We start from the raw sequence: 21816 nt of genomic DNA on the forward strand, positions 1-21816 counted from the left end.
CTTGCCGTCAGTTTGAGAATTACACAAAGGCCAGAGCAGTCCACCTTATTGAATGGGTGGGAGCATGTCGCAAATGCTGAGGTGGGCTTATAGATATTGATGTTTCCTTTAACTGGTAACAAGGATATTCACACCATGGGGTGCCCTTTACCCCTTAGGGCTAATACCGGGGCCTGGGGGCGGGTGGGTCCGGATTTTTCTACAATGGGTGGATTGATATTGTTTTACCCCAGTTGGGCTGTACAGGGTGATGCGTGCGTTGTGGCACGATACAGGGGGAGGCACTTTGATCTTATTATTGTTTGCAAAATATCAGTGGGCGGGGGGAAGGGTTTTGTTGCTATCAGTTTGCATGTTTTGGTTTGCTTAGACTGTGCACATTGCAGTAGGAGCATTTTGAGTGGGAAGGGCTTGACGTTGGTGTTCCAGGTGAGTACGCTGCATGATGGGAACTGAGTATAAATTCTTGATCTGGAATGTGTGTGGGTTGGGCACATGCACCAAAAGACACTTCTCTCAAATGACATCAGATATCAATAGCTGCCTCCAAGAAACACATATGGATGACACTGGTGCAGCTAAAGTGGATAGGAAGTGGCGAGGCCATGTTTATCATTCCTCTTTCTATACCTATGCCAGGGGCGCAATGATATGGGTGGCCCCTGGTATTCCATTCACTCCGACATACAGCAAATCTGATGTGAATGGCCGATCTGTACTTCTGCAAGATTCATTAGATGGCAGGGAAATCGTCATTATAAATACATATGCGCCAAATACAGACGACCCCGCTTTCTTCCAGGTCATCCAGGAACTATTGTCTAACGAATTGGATGTCCCATAAACATAGATGGGTGATTTTAACTGCATCTCGGACACTGCCCTTGACAGACATCCCCCCCCCCCCTCCCCCAAGGCAGGAACGGAACCTAGAATGTCCCAGATGCTTGGGAAGGTCATGAAGGACCTGGGGGCCCGCGATAAATGGAGGGAAATGCATCCTACACTCCCACTCTTCACATGCCACTCACTAACACATGGCCCACATGGCCCACAGAATAGGCTCGACAGGGTTCTGGTCTCGGGTGTGCCAGTTTTTGCAGAGGTAGAAGGGACTCACTTGGCATGCTTTCTGCCTGACCACTCCCCGGGGCGTTGCTCGGTGATGTGGGGGGATTCACCTATGCTGGTCCTGAGCATTGGAGATTCCCTCCTGATATACGAGAGGAAGGGTGGGGAGGGCTAAGACAGTAACAGACTACATAGAGATGAATGAGGGGCCCCACCGGGAGTGCCACTGAGAGGGAGGCTTTAAAGGTAGTAGCGAGCATGGGACTAGTGTGTGGGGTGAGGAGACAACTGCTCGGGGAGCTTGACAGAGAGGAAAAAACGCTAACTGCCATTCAGGTGGGAACCCCAACAGACTTAGATGCGGGCACATAGCTGACATATGGTATAGACTGGATAAGTATACTCTGATGTGTTACCGCCAGAAGCTACATGCCGAGGGTGGCAAGTCAGGTCGCCTATTGGCATGGATTCTCCGAAGGGAGCAGACACCACCATTGATCACTATCTTGAAGGCTGAGGGAGGGAGCCTTGTCCACACCAGAGTTGGAATCCTGGAGGTGTTCCAGTACCTCTTGCAGTGGGTATACTTTGCAGTTGCTGGAGTAACATTAGAAAAGTGCATCCCCATTGTTGAAGGTTTGGCACCTCCGCAGCTCTCGCCTGTTGGCGTAGATAAGCTTGACGCCAAGATCAACGCTGAGGAAGTGCAGGAGGCACTTCAAGCCATGCCGGGAACCAAGGCCCCTGGGGCCGATGGGCTCCCAATGGCTTTTCTACAGGCCTACTCAGATCAGCTGCCCCAGTCCTTACTACAGTTATATGAGGAGGCCTTTGAAGCAGGGGTATTGCCCCTTTCAATGCGTCAGGGGGAAATTGTCATGCTCCTCAAGCAAGGGAGGGAATGATCAGGACCCATTTGCGTATCGACCCCTCACGATGATAAACTAGGACCTTAAAATCTTATCCAAGGTCCTGGGCACAAGATTGGCCCCACACATGGTACACCTGGTCCACGAAGATCAATGTAGCTTCATACCAACCCACAATACTGGCATGAATATCAGGCGATTGTCGCACATTCTTCACGAAGTACGGCAAAGGGACGCAGGCTTAGTCTTGGTCTCCATAGATTTGAAAAAGGCCTTTCATTCGGTGGATTGGGGGTACCTCCTGGAGGTGCTCAGATGGCCAGATTTGGACCGCGGTTCAGACGATGGGTACAGATCTTATAAACGGCACCCAGTGATAGAGTTCAGTTGGGATATAGCAGGTCAAAAGAGTGGCAGCTAGGGAGGGGGACACGCCAGGGCTGTCCTCTTTCTTCTTTGCATTAGCAATAGAGCCCCATGCGATTTGGGTGTGTAGGGACCTGGACTGCTGGGGAATCAAAGTCAGCGAAACCTCGTATATCATATCACTGTACGCGGATGATGTGTTAATCTATGTCTCCGGACCCGGTAGAGATGGGTAGGTGTGATTGTCGCTGACTCAGGCAGCAGAAACCTCCATCTTTATGGTTTCTCCCCTGATGTCAGACCTACTGGGTACTGTTGATACCTTTTACTCTAACCATTAGGCAAGAGCAGGTGTTGAACAGGTAGTACAACATGTGTGCTGTTTGCAAACTGATACTTTTGTAGGTCAAGTTTTAGTAGATAGTAGGTTTTATTAGGTCCTGAAGAATCGCAGCGAATGAGCTTGAAGCGAGAAACATGTTGACCACACCCTTCACATCGTAGTACTGTATCGTTCCTGAAAAACTAAGTTCCAGCGAATACAGACTACCCTTGATTTTATTTGCGGCAGAGGACCACCAGAATAAAATTGTTTTCCAGTACCTTCTGCCTCATTTTATCTACACCCACACCATCTACTCTGTCCTGGCCCCTCACCCACACTTCACCCATAGACAGTTGGATAAAAGATCTCCGATAAAGAGCCCCTCTTTGAGGTGTGCCAGTTGGGCATTGCACCGCCTGCCCAACGAGGAGCATTGCCTATGATGAAGCATTACACTCGCAAGGGTGTGTGAGGCCATTATATCCAACATATTGGATACCCAGGGTTAGCTCTCATTTGAGTACTACCCCTTGCACCTTAGTGACCTTCCTTTCTTTTCCTTTAGGAACAGCCCAGTTTCCTCTTTGTAGTCTACATTAACCAGGGCAACGACTGTGGCTGGACCTATCATTCATTCCTTTGAGTGGTAACTTAAGCCCTAGTGGATCACTATAGATCCTCCTCCTCCCCTCCCTTTTGTTCTAATAATCTATGTCTCCTCACCACAGTTGGCCGTACCGAGGCTACTACAGGAGATGGAGGAGCTTGATGGGTGTTAGGGCTGCAACTTAACGGTTCAAAATCATTGTTATTACCCCGGCTCGTTTTGCGGGTCACTCTGTGGAATCTCTTCCTCAATTGGGCCTGTGGTGGGAGATCGAGCACTTTAGGTACTTGGGCATACAAGTGGCGGAACAGGACTCACGGATATTACAACTTAATGTATACAAGATGATAGATCCTCTAAAGGGATCAGTGGGATTTTGGAACACTCTTCCGCTCTCTTTAATTGGCAGGTTGGCAATAGATAAAATGGTGATACTACCTCACTGCCTTTACATGTTATAGAATGCTCTGTGTCCCATACCCAGCCGAATATTTCGGGCCCTGGACTCCATTTTGAAAGACTTGTACTGGGCTGGTTGTCGAAGCAGAGTGGCGCTTGCCACACTGAATCACACATATGAGCGGCGGCTTAGAGGGTTCCAGATTGGAGCTCTACTAATACACCACACAACTACAGCACTCTGCAAAATGGTTCACCTAGGGGGACAACTGGGAGAAACAGATTCTCCAGAATTGAGTATTAGTTATTGAACGGCCGTCTCTGTTTTTGGAGGGCGCGGGCACCTCTGAAGCAGTACATTATTTGATCAGACACACAGCGCACATCTGGCAAGCATTTTTGGAGTGAATCTTGAGACACGTCCCGTTCCATCTGGAGTTGTCGGTGTGGGTCCCCCCGCCGGTTAGGAGGGTGACGTCATATCGGCTGTGGCAGGAGAGGGGTTGCGACATGCTTGTGAACCTGTACCCAGCCGAGGGCTTTATCACATTCCAACAGGCTGTGACGACTTTGGTCTGGGGAAGGGACAATAACTACAATACGCCATTTTAGCTAAATTGTTTAGAGAAATTTGACCCACGTATCATTCGATCCCACATCTTACACAGACACTGGACATCTTACTTGCGTGCGGGCGGGTAAGCGCACTTTATCATTGCTGTATAGGGCGATGAGGGCAGGCGTCAGTGCTTTCCTTCCTGGGGCATTCGCAGCTTGGAATGCATACCAGGAGGAACCTCTGGAAAACGGACTGGAGAGTGGTAGGCACTCTCACACATACAATATCCTGCAATGCCCATTTTGAGTTAATCCATTACAATTACACACATCAAACATATGTGACCCCAGAGAAAATACATCAAATGGCTCCCAATAGACCTTTAGAAATTCTAAAGTTATAGTTATAACTTTTAAGTTATAATTTACTCCCCTCACAAAACCTGATTTAATATAACTGGTGCACCTCCATACACAGTGTTGCCAACCCCCTAGCCAAAGTAAATGAACTATAACTTGCCCCACTACCGTGCACAGTGTTCTCATAAATGCTGTCATTTCAGATGTCATGAGTCTTGTTACGAATACTATTATTTAACATGCTATAAGTGATGTAATATGAAAGCCTATAAGCAGTCCATGGGAAAGGCTATAGTTGTAGTTGGTTTCTTGTGGCTAGCGAGTTGACAACACTTATCATCAAACACAACCACACACAATATACTTACATAAGTGTGTGTAGACCCTCTTCATGTTTACCCGTTAGACACTCTTCATGTTTACCCGTTATAGGTGGTCCCATCAGTTTTATCTATCATCCTTTGTATAACCCCCCACCACATCTAGGAATGGCATTGTAAACAACTCAAGTTGCAAATTTCTGAACATATGGAAACTTCAACTGGAGCTGGCGAGTTTTGACCTTGCTACAGTTGTGCTCTGGTGTTGCTTGTAATTCTATTTTAAGCTGCCATGATATGACTATTTGTAAACAATTACCCTGATGCTGTAGTGTCTTTTAATCTGATTCAATAGGAGAGATCACTTTTCTTTCTCTCAGCTAAGACCTTATATCATAAAACGGGAGTTTAATGCCAATTGCTTTGCTTTTTTGACAAAGTCTTTAGCAATTGCTACGTTATGACCTTCCGATTCTCAAGCTTCAATAATTCTCATGATCATGCTAGCGTGTGCATATTAAATTGTTTCCTTGAGTTGAAGGTAAGTGGTGGCTAACTGCTTGTAGTCTGACAGGAAAAGAGCCTGGGTATGCCAGGTTCTGAACCCATAGGGTCTTTTTCACAATGCAATTTGCACATCTAGGTCTGACTTGCACATACAAGTAGCCCTTTTTTATGTGTACAAAATGATTGCGGTAATTTGCACAAAGTCAGTTTCACACTTGTAAACTATTTGACTCACACGCTTTCTGTGGGTGTGTTGTAATGTTCCTCCTTTTTAGGTTTCGCCTGGCGTCCACTGCGCAGCAGTGTTCGCGCAGGCGAAATCTTTTGTTAGGCAGTACGGGGCTTTGTCCCGCCTCTCTCTTCCATTGGCTAGCTCCATAAATGGAGGCTAGCCATTGGAAGAGAGATCTGTCCATTATTGTTTGACCAGATTCGTGGACGTTCTGTAGATTTTTTCTCATCCCGCCGTTTTAGAACGCCTTTTAGAACGTCATGCGGCGGTGGGCGTGTACTTTTTTTTTTTAACATGGATGTTTTTCCCCATTGCTAAGATCGTCCTGGTCCCGCATGGTTGTATCCCGCTGTCCGTGTCTTTGTTCTGACCCCCCAACCCCCCGCGCTGTCCGTGTCTCTGAGAAGCCGAGAGAAACTGAAAAACCATGCATTTTGTATTTCCAAAGTTGCCAGCAATAGTTTCTTAACCATTCTGAAACTCACCAGCGATGTTATAGGAAGCTTTTACAGTTTAAATATTAAAAATTGTTTTAGAACATATAATGTAGTTAGCTCATATTTAAAAATTTCAGCAAAGTATCTCCTCAGCATTACAAGAGATTACTCCTAACACCTCGAAGATTGTCGTCGGCGCTTTAACCTCGGAGCCGCGGTGGTGGCCATCTTGAGAAGGGCTTACTCAGATTCAGATGTTCGGCCTCTGCGGATTGCATGGATGTAATGTAAATGTATTGCGACTTATATAGCGCACGTATCACCCGAAGGCATCAAGGCGCTTGCCTTGGGAACCCGTCCTGGCTTTTTTCCTGTGAGATAACCCTTACTGGGCATCCCCAAGGTGAAAGCCAGGCATCCCGCAGCGGGTGGGCCGCCATAGTGGAGATTAAGCAAGCTATTGCCCAGAGTTGCAGCGTGGACCCCATGATTAGAGTAGGCACTGAGGCGAGAATTATCGAGTCTGTGGACATTTTTGGGCTCAGGACCCTGCCGCGTCGGGAATTGAACCCTGGTCCCGGGCCAGACCTCTGCATCAGGGTCTGCCGCTCTAATCAGTGAGCCACACTCCTCCAGATGGATAGTTAGCGCGCAATAATATACCCGAACTTATTTGAAGTCTAAGGGGGAACTCCCTTGTTTTGAAAGACCCCCAACCGGGGAACTCCACCGCTCCGTTGATGTCACGCAAGCACACTAGTTGCCTGAACAGTGATCGACAGCCCTGCAGTAATCCGATGTGACATCTAGTCCGTCATTTATGTCAGCGACAACCGTACCACCAGTACGTGCTCACACCCTAAAGCAGCAACGTTTGGAGATGGTGAACCGGGCACGGATGCAGTCGCTCCTCCGAAGGTACCGGCTACTACTGTTCACCGCGTTGCTGATCCTTTTGCTACAGGAGCTTCTGGGATGGAGCTTCCAGAGCCTGGAGGAAGGGGGCGAGGAGGTAAGATCGGGAGTACGGTAGTGCATCAAGAATGTGGATTGGAGAATCTAAGGAAGGATTGGGGTGCTTGGGCAGTGATAGGTATGTTTGCAAGTTATGGCTGAAATAATGATTGACTTACTATGTTAAGGTGCTGGAGATGACCTCGGAATGGAAGTCACGTTTGAGATTGTATATCGACGCACATGTAATTGAGCACAAATTGGAATTGCAGGAGTCGCGGCACAGACATTGTAATTGAATATAGTGCGCTTCACTGAAACCCATAGGTGGTTTGGTAGAGGTTATACATTGTTAGGAAGAGAGGTAGACTGATATGAAGGGCCCAGTGATGGTACCCAGCTGTCCTGGACTAAATACTAGATGTGCGCCTTCAACAGTGGGTTGGGAAGGTCGGTATTGGGGTTTTATTAATAGTTGTTTCACTATCTGTATGGGGAAAACAATAAAAAACGTTTTTTGGATAAAAAAGACTCAATTTATTTATTTAAAATATTTATAGAGCGCGGCTGTCACCTGGCAGGTATCCTGGCGCTGGTAGCTACTCCTGGGGTTTATTGCCGGGGGGGGGATGGACTGTGGCTGGCCGGTTTAAAGGGGTGGAGGAAAGAGCCATGTTTTGATTCGTTTCCTGAAGGGGAGGAGATGGGGGATTTGGCGAATATCGACAGGCAGACTGTTCCACAGCTTGGCTGCAGCTACTCTGAACGATCTTCCCCCCATCCTGGCCTTCTTACATCTGGGCACTCTCACAAGGCTGGCAGTTGTGGACCTGAGTGTTCTGGTGGGGGTGTACCAAGAGAACAGACGTTGAAGAGGTCTGGGTCCTGCACCATGTAGTGCCTTAAAGACCAGGCAGAGGGCCTTGAAGGCAATGCGTTGCTTCAAAGGCAGCCAGTGCAGCTCGGCCAGTGCAGCGGTGGCCGAGGATCTCCTGGTCCAGCCAAGAGCCAGTTTGGCTGCTGCCGACTGAACTCGTTGGAGTCTGTCCAGTAGTGTCGCAGGAGATTCAAGCAGCAGGGCATTACAGTAGTCGAGGCAACTAAGAATAGTACACCTGACTACTAATGCTCTGGCGGAGGAAGGTAGCAAAGGCAAGACCTTGCGCAGTGAGCGCATAAGGCCAGAGCAGGTAGCGACTGTTCTTGAGACCTGTGTTTCCATGCTCAGTTGGTGATTTAGCATGACGCCCAGGTTGCGAACACTGGTAACAGGTGGCGGGTTGTTACAGTTTTCCGGGGGCCAGAACTCAGCGGGCAGAGGGCGGGGTATGCGACTCGCAGGACAGAACAGCACCTCGGTTTTCGAGGCGTTGAACTGAAGGGAGTTCCGGTGCAACCAGCTTGCGGTGTCTCTTAGACACTCATGGAAGGCTTGCAAGGAGATGGAATCTTCGCCTTCCCAAGAGAAGAGGAGCTGGGTATCGTCCGCATAGTTTACTGTGGTCATGTTATGTGATTTAATTAACGTGACCAGTGGTTTCAAGTAAACATTAAAAAGAATCGGACTGATAGAGGAACCCTGGGGAACACCGTGAGGGACCGGGGAAAAGACCGATTGGAAAGGGGGGAGGGATACGGCCTGTTTTCTTTCGCTGAGGTAGGAGTGAAACCAGATCAGGGCCGTGCCGTCGATCCCTGCCTCTCTCAACCGCTCGAGCAGAATCCCATGATTAACAGTATCGAATGCGGCAGACAGGTCTAATAAAATCAGGGCCACGGCTTGGCCCCTGTCTGCGCGCATTCGAAGCTCCTCCATGGCAGTGAGAACAGCAGTTTCAGTGCCATGGGCTGGGCGAAAACCAAATTGGAATTCGTCCAGAATGTGGTGCTGCTCGAGGTGGGTTGAGAGGCATTTACTGACCCAACGTTCAAGCACCTTCACCGGAAAAGGCAGGAGTGATATGGGGCGGAAGTTGGACAAACATTCTGGGTTTAGCGTGGGTTTCTTTAGTAGCGGGTTGATAAGCGCTTGCTTCCAGGGGCGGGGGACGAAGCCGCAGCTAAGGGATTGATTACAAATCATCCGGAGAGTGTGAAATAGTTCGTGCCCACATGCTTTCCAGATTTTCGGAGGCAGAGGATCAAGGGGGGATCCCGAGGTGATGCCCTGTGCAACTTTTTCAAACTCTGTTTGAGAAATAAGGGGAAAGCCAGTAGCCTATTCGTAGGAGGGCAGGCTGACCTGAGAGAGTCAGGATTGGTGGGGCTGACTTCGGGAAGGGTGGGATAAGTGTGTGACGAGGGCGTTGCCAGATTGTTGATGATGGTCTCAATTTTGTCAGTAAAAAACTGAGCAAGGCTATCACAAAGGGACTGAGATGGGGGAATGGGGTTTTTGACGCAGTCAGGATGTAAGATGTTGGCCAGGATCTGAAATATACTTTTTGGACTGTTGGCCGCATTGGCTATAGTGGAGCAGTAGTAATTCGCTTTACTCTCTGCGATGGCGGATTTGTAGTCACGGAGTGACTTTTTCCAGAGGATTTCATTGTTATTGCAGTATCCGTGTCTCCACTTTCTCTCAGCCTGTTTGCAGGCTGATTTGAGGGTTTTCAGAGAGTCATTGTACCAGGGAGCAGGTGCTCTACCTTTAGGTTTACAGAGTTTAAGAGGGGCAACAGAGTCCGCGATGGAGGTGATTCTCGAGCTAAGGGATCTGTAATTGTCTTCCACCGAGCTGGTGGAGGAGAAACTTTCCTCCACCTCGAAGACTTTGGTGGAAATGCTGAGTTTTTCTAAAGCTTTCCAGTTCCGATAAGAGAATTGTGGTGGCGAGTGATTTTTGGGCTTACTTGTAGTGGCGTTATTGATGTACAGTTTGATGAGCGAGTGGTCTGTCCAGCTCATGGGTAGAATGTCGCCTACTTGAGTTAGACCCGGGCTTGAGAAGATAAGGTTAAGCCGGTTGCCTGCGGAGTGAGTGGGGTCCTGTATCAGCTGGTGAAGCCCCACACTATCACAGGACAGCAGAAGATTGTCTAGACCTGTGTCTAGGCTGCCGTTTGGCCAGAGATTGAAATCTCCTAGAAGTATAAGTTTATTATGAGAGGTTGCCATGTTGGTGATAGTCGTGAGGAGTGCTTGCTGTTGCGAGAGAGAAAAGGCCCCAGGTGGACGGTAGCAGATAATCACCGTAAAGGTGACTCCTTGGTGGCAGTTTATAGTCAGACCAAAGAGCTCGATTCCGGGTGCAGGATCTATGTCTAAGGTGTTTGTTTGCCACGAGGCTCGGAAGATGAAGCCAACTCCGCCACCGCGGCCTTTGGGTTCAATGAGAACCCGTACATTTTTTCTTGATTATAACAGAGTAAATCTTGTATGCGTAGAGAGAGGATATGCCACAGAGGAAATGCCCTAGATATTTGAGAACACTTGGAGGAGGTGCGTTTACAGGTTTTTCATTACTGCGAAAATATTTTCCCCTTGGCGAAAAATAAACATTTTAGCATGTTTTTACTCTTGTATTTTTTTACAAGGAAAGGTATACATATAATTTCGCCTGCGATAAAGGAATTTTCAAAGTTATTTCAGTTGTATGCCTGGAAAGATGCAACTGGCATAGTTTTCCTAACACTAAATGGCAAATGTTTTGTGAATTCCAAACAGTAATATATATGCACCCAGGGAGGTTGGAAACTTCCACAGTTCTGCAGTGTAACTCGTGTTTCCCACCCAAAAGATTGAAAGGTGTGATGCTCCATGCCACTGAGAATCGGATGAAGCAGCAGCAGGAATGTCTGAAAGACTCTCAGCCATGGATCTGACTCTCCAGCAAATCAATGTATTTTGAGAATTTTGTGGTGCAGGACTAACCATGGACTGCCTAAATGTGTACAGACCCAGATTCAAGTATTGCCAAAACCAATATTCAGACAGGTTAATGATTGTAATCTACAAGAAATAGGTATTTTTATAGTTCCACATGATTTTGATATTAAAAAAACAAGCATGAACTCGTTTAAAAACCGCCCATCTTGACTGAAATGTCTCTCTCGCCCATCCATCACCAGACAGCTTAACAGATGAATATGTGTGAGTCTCAGCTCCCGCCTGAGCCAATACGTGAAAAAAAGTAATAATTTTACATTTTCAGCATTACGCACCCTTATGTAGATTCTCAACTCGTACTACAGGACTGTCTTTCTGAACACCTTTCCCCATTTCCCTAACAGTCTGGTGCAAGAAAGCCTGTAATTCCTCAAACCTCAGGTCCTTCAAGTCAATCTGACTCACTCAGCCCATACTTTCCAAAAAAACATTTGAACATACCGGTGTATTTAGACATTTTTTGGAAGACTCTCCCTCAATTTTATAACTGTAGATTTTTGGGACTCTTAGATATTTGTGTCTAAAATGTGTTTCACTTCTCTGCTAGAACAAATTAAAAGTACGTTTTCCCTGATGAATGAATGGCACATTCAAAATTCCCATACATTTGGCACGGTAGTTCTCTCATATTGGAGTTTGGATCTTGCCTTATCGAATAAGCACATCAAAAATTTAATTTAGGGAGGAGCTACGACAGCAAGCAAGAGGGCCGCATAGCCTCCCGGCTCCGCCGACCCCCGTCTTTCGCTCAAAGATCCTGTCATATATCTTGATTTCTCGCCCCATATCCGGGTGCATGACCTATTCTGCGGACTGATGGTGCAATCCCGAGAATTTTCCGACATGGTGGAGAGGAGTTATGTCGAGGTTTAATTTGAGGCCTAGCCCAGTCTGGAAGCCGGGGTCTCCAGTGTTGGTCTAGCCGGGTCCGAGTTGAACAACAGCGGACCGGAGAGAGCGGCAGGGTCCGGTCCATGGAACTTCCGACATCTTTCTGATTGCTTTGCTGCCGGTCTGCTGCCTGGAACTGTACCTGAGGTGAGGTGACGAGTGACGCCCGAGGTGGTGTGTGTGGGGGTCCGAGACCCGGGGGCCTGGCATACGTAGCGCCGGTGCCGTCGGATCGGAGACTTGGTGCGCACTAGCGCCACTAGCGCCTATTGATGATCGGTCCCTCACGGTTCATTCCTGCTCCGCCTAATCTTACCCCGGGAAAGGCGCCTCTCCGTGGGGGTCAATATGCTGGATGCTATGCAAAGCCCGGCGGAGCGGGCTCAGTGCGGCCCGTCATTGCGGTCAGTGATGGCGTCCCTTGAGGCACTTCAGGCGACTATAAAGACCCAGGCCTGGAATCTGATGTCGGCGGCGGACAGAATTAGAGGATCGGGACCGGACTCTGATGTGCTGCCCGAGACCCGGTGGCCAGTTCCTTCCCCTATTGCTACCCCAGCGATGCAATTTGACCCGGTGCTCGTAGTTTTCCATGCTCCTACAGAAGTGAAACGTTTCAAACATGTGGAGATCGGCGATACACCTACAAAGTTGGAATCTTTGGAACTGCAATTGGCGGAACTTTTCACTGCTTTTCCCGATTTGGAGACGCTTGCTCGTAATTGTGATCTGTGTGGGACTGTGTCGCACCCCCTTCCCTGTGGGTCCATCAAGATGGCGGATGGGATAGTGCCTGGTCTTAGAGTCGGGAAGGGGCATCATTGGACTCGGGCGTCTACTTTGGGACTTGCCATCCTTACTTCGACTTATAGACTATGGTTCGACAACTTCTGTTTGACCTTTGACAATTTTACGGTGGGGCTCTCTTTATCGGAGGGGATCAGCGACTTTGCTCGACGGGGCCAAGGTTGAGACTGTTGTTTGAGGTTTCACAATTTTGATTTATTGGTAACGGGACTGCGTTCTATGGTTAACGGAGTCCGGGGCGGGATTTCTACTTTCCTCTGATGTACTGTTTCATTGTGGTCGGCTTGATCGTGTTATCATGGCGGGGGATTCTTCGTTGAGACGGGGGGGGGGAGAGTCCGGGAGTGCGTTTGACATAGTCCTCCTCCATTTCTCCCCTTTTGGGTAGGGTCTTAGTCCCTTCTTTCTTTCTCTTTTCCTTTTTTCCCTTTGTTCTTCTATATTTCGGGTTCATTTACGGGGCGACAGGCACGCTGCTAGGGGGGTAGGCCGTAGTCATCTGCAGGGGTGCAGGGTGGGGGGTTGGAGGGGGGGGATTTTGTTTTTATTATTTGTTTCTATGGCCTTTTTTTTTCTTATCTTTCTTCGCCTTTTCTTTTGTTTCCTCTTTTTCGGGTCAGCGTAGTGGGTCTATTCTTTTGTCAATTGTCGACTTTTTATCTGTGCCTACACTTTCACGGTACTTCAGCACCATTGGGTGGGCGCTCCACTGGTGCGAACATTGATTGTATGCTTGTTTATCCTGATTCGTATGCCTAAGCGCCATGGTTTTGAATAACATCAAATTAACTGTGGACCTCCTACTGTTTTGCCCGCCCTTTATGCACCTTTGTGATAATGTACGGCACCTGATCCTTCTATCTTTATATTATAAAATGGAACCTTTATTATCCTGTTACTCGTATAGTATGCCATGCTGCCAGTTTTAATTGTAGTCATACTGTGTTCGCCTCCCGGGAGGCCATGTTTGGTTCTAATTGCTTGGTTGAAATGATATTGATTAGCGGCCAGCCCTGGTGGTTGTAGGCCCATACTTGTACCTGGTTGAAGTATAAATAAAGTTTCCCCCCCCCCCCAAAAAAAAAAAATATTTAACAGGGAAAAATCATTAGTGTGCCGTGACTAATGCGGGGCTGTGAAAGGTGCATATTTGACAAAAACTCGAGATTGCAAAAATACAGTTTGTTGACCTTGTTTACGACCACATCAACACAACTTAAAAGGTGTTACACAGAAACTTAAAAATATTGCTGATTTCAGATATCACTTTAGAGAAGCTCTGTTGAAGGGTGCTTCATCCACACCTGTGGAGTAGTGGGTCACGAACAGCTTTGACTTTATAATTGAGGTAAAAGCAAACCTGCCGTTAGTAAAGGGTAAGGAGCTGATTTCTCCCATAAGGGTAGGTACATCTTTAATTAACAGAATGCGGAGGACAAATGTTTTCATTCTTTAGCTCCACTGACATCTGGTCTGCTTCCTTGTTTTTGCATACAGTAATGCAGAAATCATCTGTAGGATTTTCTATGAAATCAGTATGATTGCAATCTATTATATATGGTCCTACAGCAAATAGGACTCTGCAAAAAACATTTTGTGATGTTTGAAATATTTGTGGCACTTTGTGATACTTATTATTGGGTAATTTTGGAACTCAGAATTCAAGATGACATAGAAACAATTCTTGAGGTACAAGGTATACCCCTAAATTGTTTGCACCTTTAGATTGTTTGACTTCTGTTATCCTTTCATCTTCAGAACTCAGATAGAGGCCGCTTAAATGCCTTGTAAATGCAATGTCTGGATTTCAGTTACAAATAAAAGCGAAATGTCTAAAATAGTTACCTCTGGGATTATCATTTGAAGTGAATAACTGAATGCGAGTGACAGAAGTGCATGCTTCTGTGACTTACCCGCTAAAACTTTAGGTTTAAATATTGTTTCCTGTCCACTAACCTTTTTGTATTTTCTGTTTGCCTTTTTCGGTAGCCTTCTCAGAGCGACAAAATCTCGAATCCTGAAGTCCTAAAATGGATGAATGATTTGGCTAAAGGGCGCAAGCAACTGAAAGGTACACCATAGTGTTGTATATTTTATGTTTCATATGAATGTTTACAGGGGCATCCAACCCACACTATGTTATGTCATGTCATGTTATGTTTGTAAAGTGCACTACCATCCAGAAGGGTATCCTTCTGCTGAGCAGGTGAGGGTCTTGCCCCTCCTAGGACAGCAATGGCTAATCAAGGAGCCAGGTCTTCAGCTTCTTACTGAACTCTAGCAGAGAGGATTAGGCTCTGACATGTAGCAGTCGATTGTCCACGCTTTAGGAATGATGTAGGAGAAGGCCCACATGCTAGATCTGGCTCTGCGTATGCGAGGGATGCGTGCAAGTAGGAGTCCAGCCGAGTGGAGGTGTCTGGCTGGTTTGTGGCAGGAGATATGGCCACTGAGGCTAGCTGGGACAGTGTTGTGAAGTGATTTGAAGGTGTGAGTTTAGGAGTTTGAACTGTGCACAATTGTATATAGGGAGCTAGTGGAGCTCCCCGAGGTGGGTTGTGATGTGTGTACTGCATGGAGCGTGAGTCTAGCTGCATTGTCTGGATGGAACACAGTTGTCTGGTGAATTGTGTGCTTGTCCTGGCATAGAAGGGTGTTCCCGTATTCTGGCTTGCTATCGACAAGGAGGTGGGTAACTGTTTTGCAGGTGCTACTCGGGAGCCTTTTTAAGATTCTCCTCCGCATCTTCAGCGTGTTAAAGCAGGAAGAAGTAACTGTTGATTTGGGACGTCATATCAAGATTGCTGTCGGTGACAATCCCAAGGTTTTTGGAGTGGCTGCTGGGGGGGCAAGAAGTGTAGGTCATAATTTAGCCAGCCACAAGGTCTCAGGGTGATGTGTTTTTCTCGTAGATCATGACTTCTGTCTTGTTGGTCTTGAATTTGAGCCAGCTGGTCTTCATCCAGTCAATGGCTTCTGTAATGCAGGCAGTTTACTTGTTCTGGGTGTTGGGAGTCTTGTCCGATAGGGAGAGTTTAAGTTGAGTGTCGTCAGCATAGAAAAGGACATAGGTGTCATGGGTGTGGATGACGCTAACCAGAGGGATCATGTTTGCGTTGAAGAGGGTCAGGCTGAGTAAGGATCCTTGCAGTTTTCTACAGATTAGGTTGCAGGCATCTGATGAAGAGAAGAGAAGAGAGCCAGGCTGACTGTCTGAGTCATTCAGGAGGAGCAAACCAATCAAATGGTGGGTCCTTGGATTCCAATCTCATGTAGATGGCGGATGAGGATGTGGTGGGAGGCTGTGTTGAATGCTGCAAAGAGTTTCAGGAGGGTGAGGGCTGCCATATATCCTCTGTGCATGATCATGCAGATTTCGTCTGTGGTGGCAATAAGGGGTGTTTCTATGCTGTAGTTGGGTCTAAAGTTAAACTATACTTCATTGAAGATTTGTTGTTAACTGAGATGGTTAGTGAGGCATCTATTGATAGGTTTCTCTAGGACCTTGGAGATTGGTCTGTAGTTGGCACATGATGATGGGTCCATGGAGGGTGTCTTAAGCAGGGGAAGGACTGTGGCATGTTTCCAGGTGTCCGGGAAAGTAGTTGATGAGATGGAGGACTTCAGGATTGGCCGAAGTGCTTCGCTGATGGGGTGCAGTTCATGGCTGAATCCCTGGTCAAGATGGGGAGTCATGTGTTGAGGTCTGTTGGGTACAGGTGAAGGTCTAAGTTGCTGTGCATGAAGTTGATCTTGCTACAAAATCATTCTGAGAGCTTGCAGCATAGGTCCTGTGGGGAGTGATACTGTTGGAGGTAGCCCTTGTTGAGGTGAAATCTTTCACAATGGTGAGGATCTCTTTACTGCTGTTGGTGCTGATGTTGGTGCGTTCTGCAAGTGCAGTGCAGTTGGTGTTCCTAATCTGTTGGTGATAATATCTCAGAGGGGATTTGAAGGTGTGTTTGTGTGCAATGTCTTGGCTCTTTCTCAATCTCTGCTCCAGTTGTTTGCAGTGGTGCTTCATCATTCTGAGTTCTTCCGTGTACCAGCTGGCTTCAAGGCTGGATCTAGTGGCTTTGCTATGCCTGAGCGAGGGACCAATATGTTTGCGCAGGCTGTGATCCAGTTGAAAATATTGATGTATTCAGGTAGGCTGTTGATGTGTTTGGGCCGGCGAGAGCAGTAGTCCAGTTGTCCCATGGGATGTTGTTCCAGTTTTGGCCAGCAGGTCTGGTGGGGTTTGGTCTGTGATGATGTGGGATGAGAATGCTAAACTTGATGAGGATGTGGTCCATTCAGATGATTATTATTGGCTTGTTTACTCAAATATTGTCGGAGGAGGTGAACATTGAGTCTAGGAGGTGACCAGCAGAGTATGTGGGTCTGTTCATCCATTGGGTGAGGCCATGATTTCTGAGGTCTTCTAGTAGTGCTGTAGAGTTAGGGTTGGTTTCATCTTCCAGGTGGAGATATAGGACTCTAAGGAGAAAAAGGTGCTGGAGATGAGAATGAAAAGTATGACAAAGTCTGCAATGGTGCTGGGGAACTTGGTGCGTGGTCCTGGTGGTATATAAATAAGGGTACTGTGCAGGGTGAAGGTAGCTATGATGTGATGTTTGACAGTCAAGTGTTCCATGGTGCTGGTGGATGTGTCCTTGGTGGTGGTGCAGCTGATGGCATCCTTGGAGATGATGGTTACTACTCCTCTTGGCTTGTGCTGTCGGTCCTGCCTGGCAATCTTCTAGCCGAGAGCAATGGTTGTGGCGATATCAGGCTCTGGCATTCGGCCATGTTCTGCAGTGTGGTTGTGCAGAAAGTTCCAAGTCTCTGTGGCATGTTTGGTGAGTGAGTGGGTGTTGAGGAGTGTGTATTTGGGTGATGGTTAGTTTGTGTGAGAGTGTGGGGTGATGGTGATGGTGTGTGAAGAGTGTGTAGAAGCATGAGAACTTGCAGTATAACTCTTCCCCAGTATTATGTGGTGTAGCGCAACAATCAACTGCCGTAGTTGAGAGCACAGAGGGTCGCAGCAAGGTAGCTGTGGACTGGTTGAGGACCAGGGTAACTGGAGCTGGGTGCAGATGGGTCATGGACAGGCGCAAAAGGGCTTGCCATCTGCACGCCTGTTCTGCAAGTCCACTGCATGTTCACACTGCAGCCACCATTAAGTAGGTCCTGGGAGGGAGGAGGAAAGCAAGGGGTGGTGCGGTGGCTGGGAGGGTGTGTGGGGGATCGCAGGTGACGGGAAACAGGTAAGGAGTACTTGAGGGGGCAGTGGGAGGAAAAGAGCGGGAGAAGGCCCAAAGAAGTTGGGGAACAAATTGGAAAAATGGATCCAAAAGTGGGGAAAAATAAAAGAAATACAGCAGTGCCACAGAAAGAAAAACAGAGCGAGTGAAAGTGGCAGAACAAGAAAACAGCACACATGAGCAGAAAACGAGGGAAGGAGGAGATGCAGAAACAGCACAAATGAGCAGAAAAGTGAAAGAGGAGATACATTAACGGTACAAATGAACGTAAGGAGAGTGAGCAGAGATCGAGAGTATGGTGGAAATGAGCAAAAAGAGAGTGAGTGGAGATAGAGGAAGCAGCAGAAATTAGCAGAAAAGTGTGAAGGCGGAGATAGAGAAAGTGCTTGAAAAGATCAAAAGTGAGAGCGACAAAGGAAAACTGCAGAGGCAGGCAGAATCAGTGGCAAAACAAGACAACAGTCTGAACAATCCTGAATGAGAGGAGCACTAAGGGAAAGAGAGAGAGGCAGCGGAGACGTAGGCAACGCAGGAGCCTATAACGCAAAGCAGCGGGGTTTGAAAGGGCCTTGCCTGGTCAAAGGACCTGGCACAGATAAGTCCTTGGGGGTTAGGAGGCACCTGCTTTGGTTGCGGAAGGTCGGATTCAGGACCGTTTTTGAGGTTTGCAATCCACTGACAATATAAATGAGTTGCAATTATAGCTTTTATACGTAAACTTATTTATGTGGATAATCCCCACGGTGGTCCAGCACTTAATAATCACAATAACATGCACTATTCAACTGTATATATTGTGCTGCATAGAGGGGTATGATAGGTACGTGTTAACACGCTTTAGATTTGGGTCTTTTCATCGTTTGGTCAGTTACCCTGACATGAACAACTGTTAAAGGGATTTAGGCCTGTGTCCGTGTGACAATGTCTCTTCACAAACTACTATTCATGTAATCTTATTCTGCAAATTCTACGCAAATGAAAGATGTAGATGGATTAAACCCTTACTAAAAGTGGGGGGCTGGAGACAATGTCGTCCAGCTGTACTGTATCCACAGATGTTGGATAGTTACTATTTCATTCCAACGATGACGGGTTTCCTGAAAAGCGTTTTGAGAGTGAGGAAAACTATAAATGTCTAGAAGCTGTGGGGACCCACACAAGCAGTTTATATATTGTGATGTACTGTCTCGCCACCAATGCCGTCTGCCAAAACTGTTTATAAAAGTAGGAAAACTGTAGCGAATTGAATGCTTTTATGAATTTGTATATATTTTTTAATGTTTTTAGAAATGTAATGATATGATGATTGTATTGCCTGCTTTTATGATTTTATTCGTCTAAAATCGAATAAAGCACGTTTTGACTTGACTTTGATGTGGATAATCTGAAAATCTTGCTTGGATGTAGCTCTCGTGGACCTCCGAGGACAGTCATTTATTCATTTTAAGAAGTCCTCCTGTTCATTTGAAACCCAAATGTAAGAGATATCTTACTGTTCTGGCATCAGGACCCCTTGGATTCAGTGTAATCCGAGGACTCCTGGAACATACTGAAAGGCCTTAGGCATCCTGCCAAAATTCGCATTTTTAGTCCATTGATTGATTTGCTATCACCAGATGGACACAACTGACGCAGCGTACGCACTAGTACCAGAGGCATGAATATACGATTGCATATTTCAAGGTCTGTAGATTCTGTTGTATTTGATTTCTTATCCCTGACACCACAGATCATTAATTGAATTTACATTAACTCACTGGGCTATCAAAAAAGGATGTACAGAGCTTTAATTCATGACTCGTGAGTACTACCCATAGGTCCCTAGCGAATGCACCTTGGGTTCCCTTGTTTTGTAAAATATATTCGTGAGTACTAACAGCAGCATAGGGATGCCAGGGTTTATTCTGCAATAAAAAAGTGTGACTTAGGTAGCCTTGTCGATTTTGTATGAAATGAACTGAACCATGTGACTAAGCACACCAGTAGCACCTAAAAATAGATTGAATATGAAGTCGCATTAGAACTGCTACTTGAATATTGGTTTCCAGTATTATGTAATTTCTAAATATTCTTGAAGTGGGTGTATTTTAAACTCACATGGCAAACTACGCTTGTCTCTGGGTAACCCAAAGGATATTGCGGAAATCATCATAATGTCCCGTTGTTGGTTTTCACACTGACATTTGCACACATAAGGGTTGATTTCGATGTCAGAAGGACCTGAGTCCGTCTGACATCGACCTGGAACAGGGACCGACCGACCGCCCTCTTGTCGGCGGTCCCAAACCAACAATTAGGATGTGACCGACCACTGTTTGGTCGCAATCCTACTCTTTACAATGGGAGCATGCATTCAGACCAGAATGCATGCTCTCATTGTAAATAGCTGAGGTGCAGATCATCCCTGTACCCAGTGGCAGCCACCTGATGATGCCCCCTATACCGCCATCAGGAGGCCTTGCCCCCATCGGGGCCCTGCTGGGGGTCCCCAAAGTTCGATTACCACAGGCTTTCTGTGTCGGAAATGCTGTAAGAATCTGCCATTGTAATCCCTCAGGCGCAAGCAAAGAACTGCCCTTGGGATTATAGGTCCCTTTCCAAATGGCAGACAGGCTCTCCGAACCCGTCGGAAACCATTCGGAAATCCTGTTTGGATTAATTTCCAACTGACTCCATCAAAATGGGCTGGTAGGAAATTACTCCAATATTAAATCAACAGGGGTACAGGGGGAAAGTATTCGGTAGGGCTGCCCCCCACTCAGACCAGGATTAAACAACAAGTGTCCCACCAAATCTAGATCATCCGTATGACAGACCAGTCCACGGGGTATAGTATCCTAATTTTAATACATATACCTAGGGTGTGTAAAATAACCCTACTCCAATGGTCAGGATGTATAAGCAACTTGACACAGCAAAAAACACCAACACAGGCCAACACATTCAAAAACTAAAAAGAATGTGAAAAATATGTGAATAATAGAGTGAGTGCCTCACGGTAGCAACACCCGAGGGGGTTCCCGGCTAACAATTGCCGGTATACCCACTTCTCATCATTGGTCACTCACTCTATATAAAGAAAACAGAGGTGCACAAAAACACAATACAGAGTGCACACATGAGAATAGCGACAGAGACAAACCAGTGTATACGAATAACCACTACTGAACACAAACGTGTAAACATAGACCCCACACAAACAAATATAAAACCGGGCAGAGTTTTGCTGGCTACTTATCCTTTATTCTGGTGCTGCAAAAACCTCCCCTTTAAAAATGGTTAATTAAATACCATACAGATTCTTCCTCAAGCCGACATGTTTCATTGCTCTTACTTTAAGCAATTTCTTCAGGGCATATGAGGGTTTTCCTATTCTCAAGCTTCACATATATAATGTAACTTCAGACCTGTGTGAACATAAAAACGAGCATTTTAATGATTCTGCTGCACCCCTTTAGCCGAAGAGAGTGCTAGAAGAAAGTCACAATAGTGCCAAACACCACACATAACAGCGCAAAGGTTTTACCTTATGGTGAACCAATCAGTGTGTACCGGTCACCAACTGTTGGACCCCGTGTCAATAGATCACGCGTCCGCCAATGGCTCCTCAATGATGCGAGCCACCTAAGTCCAGAAACAACAGTACAGATTTTAAACTAACCATTTTCAGTCCTGCAGAATATTAAAAAACACCACCGGGTTCGTAAAACGACCAACACAGCTCTTTACATACACCCCCTCTGCCCGCCGAATGATAAGGCAGCCCTCATTCGAGATAATCACAAAGCCCCTGGTAGCCCGTTCTACTGTTAGGGACCTGCACCTCGGTGCTCCCCTAGGTCGTTATTCTACAGGGGTGACCTACAGCATTCCTACCAGCTTCATCACGCAGACTTACTACTGCCGAGTCCCTCCGGCGCTTCCGTCGATCCTCGCTGATGGTAACGCGCTGGATCCGGAAGTAGCCAGAGGGATAGGT

The 21816-nt window shown here is 46.8% G+C and overlaps 1 protein-coding gene across 2 annotated transcripts in view; it reads left to right on the forward strand.

Moving 5' to 3' along the window:
* FAM13C (family with sequence similarity 13 member C) overlaps nt 1-21816 on the forward strand; it is an 866698-nt gene that overhangs the window by 678414 nt on the left and 166468 nt on the right. For both annotated transcript variants that reach the window (XM_086922448.1, XM_086922449.1), the window contains exon 9: nt 14581-14662. In XM_086922448.1, the coding sequence (XP_086778574.1) occupies nt 14581-14662 (82 nt within the window). The remainder of the gene's footprint in view (nt 1-14580; nt 14663-21816) is intronic.

The sequence above is a fragment of the Lissotriton vulgaris genome, chromosome 5, assembly GCF_964263255.1.
Source record: "Lissotriton vulgaris chromosome 5, aLisVul1.2, whole genome shotgun sequence".
NCBI lineage: Eukaryota > Metazoa > Chordata > Amphibia > Caudata > Salamandridae > Lissotriton > Lissotriton vulgaris.